General features: G+C 48.8%; 1 protein-coding gene across 1 annotated transcript in view; it reads left to right on the forward strand.

The window, feature by feature from the left end:
• The first annotated feature begins 8 nt into the window (after positions 1-8).
• The window catches only part of LOC105305786 (E3 ubiquitin-protein ligase HERC2), a 127551-nt gene continuing 114443 nt past the window's right edge, over positions 9-13116 (forward strand). The window contains 6 exon segments of the mRNA XM_023523591.1: positions 9-182; positions 7068-7182; positions 7967-8104; positions 9041-9260; positions 12479-12579; positions 13000-13112. Of these exon segments, the coding sequence (XP_023379359.1) occupies positions 111-182; positions 7068-7182; positions 7967-8104; positions 9041-9260; positions 12479-12579; positions 13000-13112 (759 nt within the window). The 5' untranslated portion in view covers positions 9-110.

Here is a 13116-nt window from a genome sequence, read left to right on the forward strand (position 1 = left end):
TTGCCGCATTGAACCTTGCGGGAGGGTCTTCGGGAAGTTCTCCCAGCTCGAGGGCTTCAGCGTTTCCGTTTTCCTTGCAGGTCTGACAGCGGGCGGGGGCTGGAGGAAAGATGCCCTCGGATTCCTTCTGTCTGGCCGCCCAGGCTCGCCTGGACTCCAAATGGCTGAAAACAGACATACAGGTGGGGTTTAGACATGCCTTCTCGCGCGTTTCTCCCTCCATATTTAAATTTCCCGTTAAGGCGTCCTCTGGGGTATGGAAGGGGATGCAAATCGGATCTCGAGAGAAACAGGTTTATTTCCTGTAACTTCACATGTACCTGTTACTGCATAGTTTTTATTGCTGTTTTTACAGCTTGTGTGTAGCTGTATTTTAATTACTCCTCGGGTAAGTGAAGAGACGTAGGTTTTGGACAGTGCACCAGAGGAAAAATGTGTCACGGGTACTGAAGCTAGTTAGTGCTGTGGAAAAAGTGGTTACTGACCTTGGCTTTACATAATTTCTTCAGTATTGCGTATTAAATGTGAGGAATGAACGCTGCTGTTTTGCCTAAGGAGTTTTTAGACCAAGGTTCACCTTTTGGAGCCTCCTGCAGACAGACACACATTAGGGTGCAGGTCTCACACCCACAGGTCTGACCCTGTCTTGCTGGGGATGTCTGTCCCACTTGGAGTGGGAAGTGTCCCATTTCTTAGTTGGGGCTTTGTGTTGGGAACAGAATTGACACCTGGGGAATGACTCACAGGTGGGGCAGAAACACGTTTCTTAGTCACGAGATTTAGAAAATCTATTTTCTACGGCTGTTTCTGTTTGAAATGAATGCCCTAGAGGTTTTCAGTAACCTTGGAAAGGAAAAGATTTTGAAGACTGAACACTTTATACGTGCGTATTATTAAGTGCACAGATGGTGGTCTTAGACTTCTCTCGATCATATGTGTTTAAATGCGTCCAGCCTGCGACCTGCGCCCAGCCTGCGACCTGCGCCCAGCCGCCTCTGATGGAGTGCCCATCGCGCGGCGGGCACGTGCCTGGTTTTACTTACCTAATGCTTGTTATTTCTTCACTACTCTAATTGTGTGGAGACCCTCGAATTGCCGTTTTCCTTTACAGCTCTCTTGAAGAGGTAATAAAATACAGAGCTAAGAGTGTCAGCTCCATTTACTGCCAGTAACATTTTTATATTTACAGTAGAAGTCCTGTCTGGTGTGCTTGGTAGGCTTTCAGTACACCAGAGAGTCAACTAAGCAAAGGAACTGTAAAAAATAGTGGTACCTGTTCTTGATGTAAGGCCAAGGGTCCGAGAATGGTGTTATCCTGTTCTGCGTTGTATAAGCTGTACTCAGATGAATTTCCTATAGTTTCTATTTTTGGGTTCTTTGAGGTGGAGCATGAAATTAGATATGTGCAAAGCAATTTTTAAAAACTTTTTGTTTTGAAATAATAATACACTCACAGGAAGTTGCAAAGAAAGTAGGGAGGTCACTGCATACTCTTTATCCAGACTCCACCAGAGGTGACATCTCATGCAACATCAAAACCAGGAGGTTGACACTGGCGGTACTGTGTGCGCATAGGCCTGTGCCACTTTGTCACCTTCGTCACGTCTGTGTAACCACCGCCACTCTGAAGATCCAGAACTGTTCCGTTACCTACAGGGCTCTCCCTCTGCTGTCACCTCTCCTCCCGCCGCCATCATTGACCCCTGGCAGTCACTAATCTGTTCTCCATCTCTATGATTTTGTCTTCATGAGAACGTTGTATGGTATGTGACCTTTTGAGATGGCTTTGTCACTCAGCATAATGCTCTTGAGGTCCATCACAGTTGTAGAACATATCAGTAATTAAACTTGGACTATTTATTTGTTTCTTCTAAGCATCAACTTTAAATGGTGAAGCATACAAGTTAGCTTTTAAGATTAAAATTATTAAATGTATATATTGTCACTTGATGCTTAGAAATATCAGTAGGTTATAAAACATGAACATCTTGGTAAATTATGTTCTCATGTTTAACAGTTGATAAGGTGTAGAAATAAAAGAATTTTGTAAATACAGGTTACTTAATTGATGTTCATAATGACTCGTGATGTCTTTCATGTCTTTTTTATTCATGATTTGGTTATTTATATCTTCTCTATATTTTGGATCAGTCTTGTCTGGAGTTTATACATTTTGTCAGTCTTTTTCAAGAAACTGACTTTTAGCTTTGGTCTTGGAAAAGATCAATAATAGTTGTAAGGAAAAGGAAACAAGTTTATTATTAGACTTTGACAAGAGGCTTTATGCAGAAGAAAATTGAGTAACATATTTCGGGCACCCGAGAAAAATGGGAGCCCAGGATTTTATGTTCTAGCACAACTGAGTTTTTAGGTAAAAAGGACACAAACTTATCAGTGAGTGAGAACTCAGGAAATACCGTTTCCATGAGCCCTTCCTGAGGAATCGAATGGACACAGATTGTCAGGTGACTGCTTACGGCAGATTGCCAGGAAGACGGATGGGCCGTAAGCCTGTAGCTGTGGTGTAGAGCCTGGAGTACGTGAGTTTTAGAGGGAGCGCGCATGGTGTGTGGTGGTGGGTTATAGTACAACTGTTCTGCATATCTAATTTAATACATCACTTTGGTGTATTTTTCATCTGTAGGAAGGCCATTCGGGTCCTTTTTATGTCTTCCGTTTCACTTGTCATCCTGTGTATATTTTCCTCTCTGTGAGCAGGTGGCGCACATCTGTAATAGAGCTTTTAACGTTCTTGTCTGCTCGTTCTGTCATCTCTGTCATTTCTAGATTCATTTCTATCGATTGGTGGCTCTGGTTATGGGCATGTTTGCATGCCTGGTAATTCTTATTGAGTGCTGGACTTGATAAATACTGTTACTCGGTGCTGGTTCCGTTTGATTTCCTTAAAGACCACTAGTTTTCTCTGGCATGCGTAGGTTACTCGACCTTTTCCGAGCTCGATCATCCGGCTTGTCTGGGCTGCTCTAGCCCAGTCTCCAGTCCTGGGCTAATTTGTCTGGGCCCTCTCAGGGTTCTGCCCAGTGCTTGGCGTGATGGGGAGTTGTCTGCTTTCGGTCTTGGATGTCATGTCGCACAGCAGGGTGTGGGTCATGGTGTCCCAGCTAACTACAGCAGAGCCGATGACACAGCCTAGAAGGTGGAAGGAGCTCCCTGTGGGGCGAACGCTCACCGGTTAATTGGCGAGGGAGATAAGGGAACTGGGTACTTTCATCCCCCCTTTTTTCTTCCCTCCTTGGACTGTCCTGTGGGTTCATCGTGCCAGCCTTTAGAAGAGCCCCCGCATGCCTAGCGAGTGTGTCTGCCGGACAGCGACTCTCCGTGGGGTGGGGCTGGTGCCATCACACAGACGGGAAACCTGGAAAGGGCCAGGCAGTAGATACTTCTGTGGGCCGTGTGTTCCTTGGGACGACTACTCACCTGTGCGTTGGCATGTGAAAGCAGCCACAGACAATGCGTGAAGAAGTGAGCGTGGCTGACTTCCAGTAAAACTATGTATGCTGAACTCTGAATGTCGGAATTTTCACGTGTCTCGAAAGATTTTCCTTCTCTTATTCAAATATTGAAAACTGTAAAAAGCGTTCGTAGTTTGTGGGTCACATAAGATCAGGTGGTGGGCCAGATTTGCCCTGTGGCCGGGTCGTAGTTTGCCGACCCCTGTAGTAACAAGCTGTAGTAACATGGGCGTCATGTGCGTCTTGTCCTGTCTTCCCGTCCCCTTCCCTCACGGCCTGGTCTGGCATCTGACAAGTAGTGTCAGCACTTTAATCCATCGCTCGGGCGCTCCTTTCCAGGACAAAGTCTGTGTCTGTATTTCTGTTTTCTGGGTCTACTCGATCTGTTTCTGTCGTCTTCTGTTGTTTTTTTTTTTTTTCATTTTTCAATCCCATGGTCTCGTCTCATCCATTGTAATTTCTGTTTGAGCTCCAGATACTGTGTACGGAGTTTGTCATGATTATTCGAGGCTCTGGGTGACAGCAGCCACCTCCACGGAAGATCTAGCCAGTCAGCGGCACCAGCAGCCGCAGGCTGCTGCAGGGCGGTCGGGAGAGAGACCGGGCCTCCCCGGGAAGGCGGTCGACCTCCGCCTCACTCGAGTTCTGGTGTGTGCGGCCCCGAGGTCCCGCTCAGCGTGCAGTGAGTGTCTGCCAGGCCTCTGCCCTGTGGGGATGTCGGCGCCAGCCTGCCTGGCGGAAGCTCCGCTCAGCTCTTGTTCCTCTCGCAGAGCGGGCAGGCACCTGTGGGGAAGCAGCCGGAGGCCTCTGGCTGTCCTCTCTCGGGTCTCAGGCTGCCTCTTCTGGCTGCCTTGACATCTTCAGACAGATGTGCCTTGTTCCCCCCGCCTGACCTTCCCAGTTGCTTCAGAAATCTGTTCTTAAAGTTCTGTGTAATTGCTATGTTGTACTGTGTTCAGTAGGTGCTGAGTCACTTGTTTTTTTCTGCAAGGCTAAGAAAAAAAGGCGATGACCTTTACTTTTGTCATCTGCAAATATTTGAACAGATCACATTTAAGGCATATTTCAAAGATAGAAAAAATAAACATCTTCTAACCTGTAAGTGCATCAGAATGCCGTGTATGGACTTGGCATATTCTGTTTTGGGTTATATTGTGTAACGATACAGTTCTGAGGTGGTCATTTTAATACATACCTTAGGTTGGCCCGCCCACGCTGTTTGGTGTTCAGGTGTCGGTAGCACCCACGTGGGGGACTGCACGGTTCTCCAAGGCATCCTCTCTGCATGTCACAACTTTGGTGAGAAAGAACAAGCTGGAACTTAGGCCTCTTCCCCAGCCCTACCTCTGGCAGCCTTGGTGTTGTGTGACCTTGGTCAAGTCGTTCAATCTGTTTATTGTCTTTCAAAACTGGGCCTGTTCTTACCCGCCTTGCTGGGTTTTTTTTTAGGATGAAAATGCCTTTACCTGCTGTGTCACTCTAGAGGTGTGAGGTGAGACCGTGTGAGGCAGATGAAAAAGGGTCCTAAGACCAAATGATGCTGATTAGGAGCATCTGCATTTGGTACAATAAAAGTTAAAATGAAAACCTTTACTCTCACCCGTTGGGAACGTCTCTGTGAGTTAGCCACTCACGAGGACAAGTTGACAACAGACAATCGTACACATTCTCTTACACCGACAAGGGGAGGTGGCCTTCATTTCCTGCACGGGCGGTTCTCACGATGCTTTGCTTGTTTTCCCGTTTCCTGGCTTCGTTCTCCTCGGGACCCTGTGCTTTCCTCCCAGTGCCCTGGGACATTCTCCCAGGGGCTTCACCGCTCCTTGCACAGTCTAGCTCTCTCAGGCCCTCCTCTGGGGACGCTGGCTTCGTGTTGCCTGAGTCATGTTCCTCCTTCCTCGAATCCTTTATGACAGGGGTCCGCAACCCCCAGGCAGGGAACCGGTGCCGGTCCGTGGCCTGTCAGGAACCGGGCCGCCCAGCAGGTGAGCCGTGGTCTGGCGAGTAAAGCTTCTGCATCTGCAGCCGCTCCCCAGCGCTGGCATCACGGCCTCAGCTCCGCCTCAGATCATCAGGCGTTAGACTCTCATAGGAACACCGGTCCCTAGAGCCACAAAGGTCGGGGACCGCTCTGATGCCCACGCCTTGTATTTTGCGTGGTGGTGACTTGAGTCCATGGCTCCTTTCCATCTTTCCGTCCTCAGTTCCTAGGAGGCATCTTCGGCGTCTCAGCGGTACTGAGGTTGCTAGCTGTGATTGAAGGCGCGGAGACCGGGCACAGTGGATGGTTCATGAGGGTGATACATGCTGGAACGATGCCGAGAACTAGCGAGTGGGTCTCCTAGCGAGTGAGCAAAATGAAGCCCTGGCCTTCCACTGCAAGATGCGCAGAGAGATGAGTCTGTTTCAGTATTGTGTGTCCCATGGGAGTCTTCTGTTGCACCTGCGGTTCTCCGGGTGGGTGCCTTTCTGGGCATCTGCCGTGCCCTGGGCCTCGCTGGCTGATTGCTCTGGGAAGCCTTTGCTGACTCCCAGATACAGGCAGTCCACATCACTATGGACTGATGTGTTTTTATTTACTTCTGCAGTCCACTACAGTTGTGTATTTTGATGCTGTAAGTTCTTCCAAGTTTGGCCAGTAGACCCCATCAGGCTCTGAGCAGCTTTTCTGGTACAAACGAGATACTCCAGGCTCATTTTGTCTGCGCTGGCCCTCCCATCAGCCTGGTTTCCAAGAATGCCGGTGTCGTTTAGTGGGACTTGGAAACCAGTATCTGGGTGCTGGGTGTGCTTACCGCGTTCGAGTACCCCCAGTTCTAGTCCCTTCCCAAAGATGGGGCACGCAGCTGTATTCTAATACAGCTCATAGCGAGGTTTTCGATGCAGATCGTCCTTCACAATGTACTTTGACTTTTCTCTTTTTTACAGTGAAACCTTAGTTTCTAGTAACACTGGCATATTTTGTCATAAACATACTTTTCATTATGTTAGCATTGGTTTACAATAGAGTGTAACGTGAAATAGTTTTAAACCTTTCATGTCAATATTGTGATTATCAATAAGACCAATGTGTAACGTTTAAAATTTCTTTTTTCCTTGAATATGTCCAACTCAAGATGTATAGTTCAAAAGGCCCTTGCAACACTTTTCTCTTTGATAGACATAGGTTAATTTGCTTGTTCCCAAGCATAGATTTTGCTTTTTTATGATTTAATTTTAACTTTGAGGAGGGTAATCATTTATATGTTTTAGAAGTAAAAGTTCATAAGGTATTCTCAGAGTCTCGCCTTCATTCTTCTGCGCTGCCTCCCATCCGCGGTCCCCGTCCCAGCTCCGCATGGGTAATCTTTGTCGTTCTAGTTTTTCTTTGCACAGCACGTGCATCGTGTGTCTTTTCTTGGACCTTCCGCAAAAGGTAGCATCGTATATACTGTTCCGTGCTGTGTCTTTTTCACTTAACCACATGTATTGGGATAATTTTCATTAAATGTTGAATGATTGAATAAGAAGAAATGAGTTTTTTTCATGTCATTCTTTAAGAATTGCATCGTGCGTATGATCACTCCGTAAGTTTATCTTCTTTGTCATTGCTAGCTTGCGTTCACAAGGGATGGGCTCTGTGGTCTGTGGAATGAGATGGTTAGAGATGGAGAAATTGTGTATACTGGGACAGAATTAACCCAGAACGGAGACCTTCCTCCTAGAAAAGGTAAGAGCCTTTAACTAGTGTTTTTCATTTTGCAGAGACCTGTGTAAATTGCATTTTATAGAAATTTGGAATGTGCTACAGAAACTGCAGTGTTTGAGCATTACTCTGTGAAGCTTTGTCTCCACTTTGGGGATTGTGGTCTAAATGATAGCATTACAAGCTGTCTGGATTTCACTGTTCTATGCGCATTGAAGGCTTAAAACCACCTCCCTGTGTGGTCTTTCCTCTGAGTCTCACCTGCAGCTTGTAGGCACTCCAGTTAATATTTCTTTTAAGTTTTGAAATATGTCTTGCCTTGGCTAACCCCAGTGATTTTGAAAAAGAGCTAAATCCTGACTCTTTAGCTCAGGTGTTCTTCCCCGGGCGCGCCCTGGTCAGACACCCGCGGCTGGTCCCACCCCCAGAGTTTCTAATCCCTTAGAGTTGGCACCGGGCCTGGAAATGTGCATTTCTAGCACTTTTCCAAGACCTGCTGACGATACTTGCTTTTCGAAGAGTGCGTCACGGCCGCTCGTCCACCGGGAGTCGGGGCTGCTGCGTGTGCTGCCGAGAAAGAACACGCAGGAGCAGGGGGCGCTGGGCGGTTCCTCACTTCGTGCGTTACACCGGACCTGTCAACAGCGACGGTTCACATAATAAAAAAATGATCATTTAGCTGACGGTGTGAGTTGTAACTTAAACTTTTCCATTTCTGGGAGGGACATCTGCGAAGAGACTGACAAGTGGATGGATGTTCAGTTTTGAAAAGCAATTTAAGATGGAACTTTTTTTTTCAATTTTCCAGATGACGGTGTTGATACTCAAAGTGGGACAAAGAAGGAAGATGGGGATGACAAAGAGAAGAAGGACGAAGAGGACGCGCCCGCCCCTGCGCGCAGAGCCAAGTCTATCGTGGAGAGCTGGGTGTGGGGCAGGCAGCCAGGTCCGGTGGCCGTGAGGTTCTCGGGCTTTGGAGGGTGACTAGGCGCCCCCCCGCCCCGCACGTCATAGAATGTTAAAAAATTTAACATAAATTTTTTTATGTTGTGGTAAGCTATATATAATATGCAGTTTTCCATTTCAACTGCTTTTCGGTGACAGTTCAGTGACATTAAGTACATTCGCACTGCTGTGCACCTGTCACCACCGTCCATTTCCGGAACTTCGTCATCTTCCCACACTGAGACTCCGTCCTCGTCAGACCATAACTCCCCTTTCCTCTGTCCCAGGCCCCTGGAAACCACCATTCGGCTTTCTCTCTTTTGCGTTTTGGCTCGTCTAGTGACCTCACGATGGGTGGAATCATATAATATTTGTTCGTTTGTCTCATAATGCTTTTCATACTGAATTCTGTTTTGTCCGCTATTAAATATGTCCATACCTGCTTTTTGTAACTTTACTTTTTCAAGTAGAAAATGCAGGTAAACAACATAAAATTCAGTTATAAAAAGAATATATAAAATAAAAGGTTTTCTTCCACCCACCCAAAAAACAGAATTTGTTTCATAACGTGAAAATAACGGATAGAGTTTTTCTCTCTGCCTAAGAAATATGTTACTGATAAGTTGAATTTAGAATTTTGTGTTAAAAAGTTAACACAGCGTTTAGAGAGAAGCAGTATACCATCATGGCCGAGAGCAGCCTGTCCTACGTGTCACACTCCTCCGGGTGACCGTGGGCAAGTTGTCTGCGTCTCGGTTTTTTCCTCCGTCAAGTTTACATACCTCTCGATCGCGACGGTGAGGGCCACCTGATGTGCGCAAAGCGCTGGCCGTCTTGGGCACGTGTTAGGCGCTCAGGTGTGACCCGCGAGGGCTCATTACCGCGGTTACAAGTGGTGCCCAGGGCATTGAGAGGCTGGACGTTTCCTGTTTTGCAGACGCGAATGAGCTGAAGGAGTGTCTGTCCGTGCTGGTTAGAGAGCAGCACTCTCTGGCCGTCCGGTCAGCCACCAGCACCCTCTCCGCCCTGAGGCTCAAGCAGAGGCTGGTCATCTTGGAACGCTATTTCATCGCCTTGAGTAGAACCGTTTTCCAGGAGAATGTCAAGGTTAAGTGGAAAAGCAGCAGCATTTCTCTGCCTCCTGTGGACAAAAAAAGGTAACAAAATGAGGCGGAAGGAGTTCAGATACCAGCAAAATATGAGATTCAGGCCGCTTTGTCCACGGAAGTTTGATCGGGGCTTTCAATATAGTTCCATTTTCGTCTTTATATAGTTTTATCATTGCTTTTTCTTTTTGAACGTTTCATGTAATCTGGAGCGTGACTGCCAATGTGTTCATATAGTCACCGGCCCTGCTAATCTGTGCCGTTATTTTAAAGACTGTTTTCTGTCAGTTTCTGTAGAAGCCAGCCACAGGTTTGGATCAGTGCTTCTAGATTTGAAAGTGGGATCTGAACATCATCTTTGTTTTGTTTAACTACTGGATGGAGAGTAGTCAGATTGTACTATTTAGTGCCTAATAAGTTTACGTGCTTCCTTTTTTTCTTCCTAATATGATCTTCTTACTCTCCTATTACAAGAGATGCTTTCAGGCATGTGAGTTTTGACGTGGGTGTACATCCGCAGACTTTCTCTGAGGCAATAACTACCAGCCGTTAGAAAGCTTAAGGTTCGTCTGGTGTGTTGCTGTCAGACTTTCGTTCGCAGCAGGCCGGACTAAAGCATTTCCAGATACGATTCATGTGTGATACGGTTAGGAGAGCGCGGTTTAGCTGACTGGAACATTGACTGTTACTCCCTAGAGAGCACATGGAAAGCAGCAGGGGAAGAAAAGCCTCGTTATCTCGCCTCCCAGGGACATGTGCTAAGTGTCGCATCTTTATTTTTTCCTGTTTAAATCTAGTTGAAATCACATCACGTGTCATATGTTCGAGTACTGGTTTTAAGAGAAATTGAACCCGGTGACGGAGGAGGATTCTGGCCCGTGTGATGTGGCACAGCTCTTCCTCGCTGGCCGAGAGCGGGTGGCCATCTGTGTGAGTCGTTGGGTCGTGGCCTCTCCGAGCACTTTGTGTTCGTTGACTCACACCGAATTCCCTGAGACGCAAAAGTCGCCGAGAGCCCCGCTGATCTTTCTGTGCTCTTTCCTTTGTGGTGACGTCATTATGGGTAGATGGATTAATTGAAATCTATTTTTCGTTAAATAGAGGAAATGCCTCTATTTTAAAAAAAATTCATTTTGAGTTAGTTAGTCATGGATTCATCTGCAGTTACACGGAACAGTACAGAGAGGTCCGTTCCACCTTTCACCCCGTTTCCCCCGGGGAGGCCGCTCGCAGGCCTGTAGGACAGCATCACAACTAGCGTGTGGGCTTTGAGGCCGAGTCCCCAGTTTCTGTACTCTCGCCGTGCGTGTGTTTCCACGTGATTTTATCACAAGTGTACATTTCTCTCACCATTGCCACAGTCAGGATACAGGACAGGGACCCTTTTTATAGCCACACTCGCCTCCTTTGCCTTCCCCTGGCCACAAATCCTGGCAGCCACTGCTCTGTTCCCCAAGTCTGTCCTGTCACCTCTTGGGGTGGGCTTTTCCCACTCAGCATCATTCCCTGGAGAGTCCTCCACGTGCCTGCACGTGTCAGCATTGCTGAGGGACTCCACACTGTGGGTGTGCCACGTTGGGTTTACCGGTTCACCTGGCGAAGGACGTCTTGAGATGACGGTTTATGGTTTTTGCGTGTCATGGATAAAGGTGCTGTGCGTCTTCGTGGGTAGGTCTCTGTGAGCCTAAGGTTCGTTTCTCTGGGGGAAGGGCCTGGGTCACGTGTAAGTGCTGGGTCTCACGTGTGAATCTCTGAGCCACTGCCACACCCCTCCGCCATGGCTGTGCGTCCTTTTTGGTCACGGGCCACACGCGACGGGCCCAGGTTCTCCACGTGTCCCTTGATGGTAGGTGCTCTGTAGCCGCCTGGTGACGTCCCTAACTTTCTGGAGACGTCCTTGTTTCTTAGCCTACCGGGTAGTGGTGGGCTGTGCGTGCCTTTTTGTGGGGCCAAGCTGCCGCGGTTCCTGTTCTCGAGTGTCTGGGAAACGGGGAGCCCCTTTGCTGAAGATGGAGCGGTCCTTACATCGCGCAGCTCAGGACTGCTGGGCTCTGTCCAGGCACAAGGTCATGACTGCCGGGGACCCAGTTCCCCGCTTCCCTCCAGCAGCTCGGGGTGCTTTGTCCGGGGTGCTCCCCGCCTCATGCGAGAAGACGCAGCACGTGCGTTTCTGTCTCCCAGACCTCGTGTCTTATCGCACGTCCGTGTCGCCTATGTTGACTTCTCATTCGGGAGGGACGTTTCAACCCCCTCCTTCCTGTCTCCCAGGCGCCTGCCTCTCCTTCGAGACTGTCACAAACCAGTGTCATGCGTCTCCTCAGAGACCCCCTGTGCACGGCTCAGGACCCACACACATGCGTACCAGCTGCCTCTGGGTGTCCCCACGTCTTCACGGCTAGTTTTACTTGACATCGTGTCTTGGGGAGTCATTCCGTATCATTACCTATTTTTAATAGCATTTCCCTGAATATGAAAACAGATGATAGTAAATTTTGAGGATACAGCGTATAGTAGAAATATTCAACAGTACGAAGTTGACAACAATTACTTGCTATGCACGATTTGCATGATTGAGTTTGTGTGGTACGTGCATTTCGTATTCTAGTTTTTGGTCTTTTTAGGATGACTTCTATGGTAAACCAATTAGTATAACTTTGTAAAATATTTAAAATGAAACCAAATCTTGTTGAATTAACATAAAAGACCCATGGCAGTGATGAGCACTGGTTCGGGAGGGGGCGACCTCGGCAGGGTAAAGGTGAAAGAGCATAGGGCAGGTACGTGGGACCTGCGCACCTGGCAGTCACCTAGCCTGCAAGGGAAGGGGCCGAAACTAGCACCCCAGCCCCATGCCGGGGGCCTCAGGCGGCTGTCGGGCCGGTCCCAGTCTCCCCGCGCCCCTCGCCGCCCCGCCTGCTCTTCACACGCGAGGTTTAATCCCCCTTCTCTGCTTATTTCCTGTTTACTGTCTCTCCCCACCCACCCCATAACCTCAGCTCCTGAGATTATTTCATGAGCGCTTTTGCAAGTCATTTAAATTTTTTGTAAATGTCTTTTTGTTTGTTTGTTTTCTTAAAGAGAAAATTTTGCCTTTACAAAGGACAGTTGGTAAAAGTTTTTAAAAAATGAAATTAAAAGTCACTGGTGCCCCTGCCATTTGGAGAGCCCAGGACACACGTAGGCACAGGGCCCTCCCTGTGACTGATTTGACTTCGGCATTTGCCATCCCTCTGACTGATCAGTTGTCACCCCACGTGTGTCGTCCGCAGTGTCCGGCCCACAGGCAAAGGTGTGGAAGGACTCGCGAGAGTCGGCTCCCGGGCAGCTCTGTCCTTCGCCTTCGCGTTCCTGCGCAGGGCCTGGCGGTCAGGTACGTGCCCGCTGCCTGCCCCGCACGCCGGGGGCGGGCTGTCCCCGCTTTGGCCGCCGCGTGTCCCTGGGCCAGGGCACTGTGCTGCTGGGGCCGCCTTTCCCTTTTTGTAAACGACAGGCTTCAGAGTCTGCTCGGCCTTTCGGGGTTGTGCTTCGTTTTAAAGAAAAGGGTGTAAAATCCCCCGCGGGGCCCGAGTACTGACGTGCCCTCCGGCGAGCAGGAGCCGAAAATACGGACCGGGCTCAGGGCAGCTGTGTCACGTTCAGTCCCTCGAGTTCCAGCCATAGCTCACTGAGAGGAAAGTGGGGGACTGAGCCTGAGACAGCAGCATCCTCGTGCGGGTGCCAAGCCGCGGGGGCCCGCCCAGGAGAGCGGGAACAGCTCCGCTGGTCAGCACTGACGTGCGCGTGTGCCCAGGGGAGGACGCGGACCTGTGCAGCGAGCTGCTGCAGGAGTCCCTGGACGCGCTGCGAGCCCTGCCCGAGGCCTCGCTCTTCGATGAGAACACGGTGTCCTCCGTGTGGCTGGAGGTGG

This window comes from Pteropus vampyrus, unplaced genomic scaffold (assembly GCF_000151845.1).
Source record: "Pteropus vampyrus isolate Shadow unplaced genomic scaffold, Pvam_2.0 Scaffold395, whole genome shotgun sequence".
In the NCBI taxonomy this organism is placed as follows: Eukaryota; Metazoa; Chordata; class Mammalia; order Chiroptera; family Pteropodidae; genus Pteropus; species Pteropus vampyrus.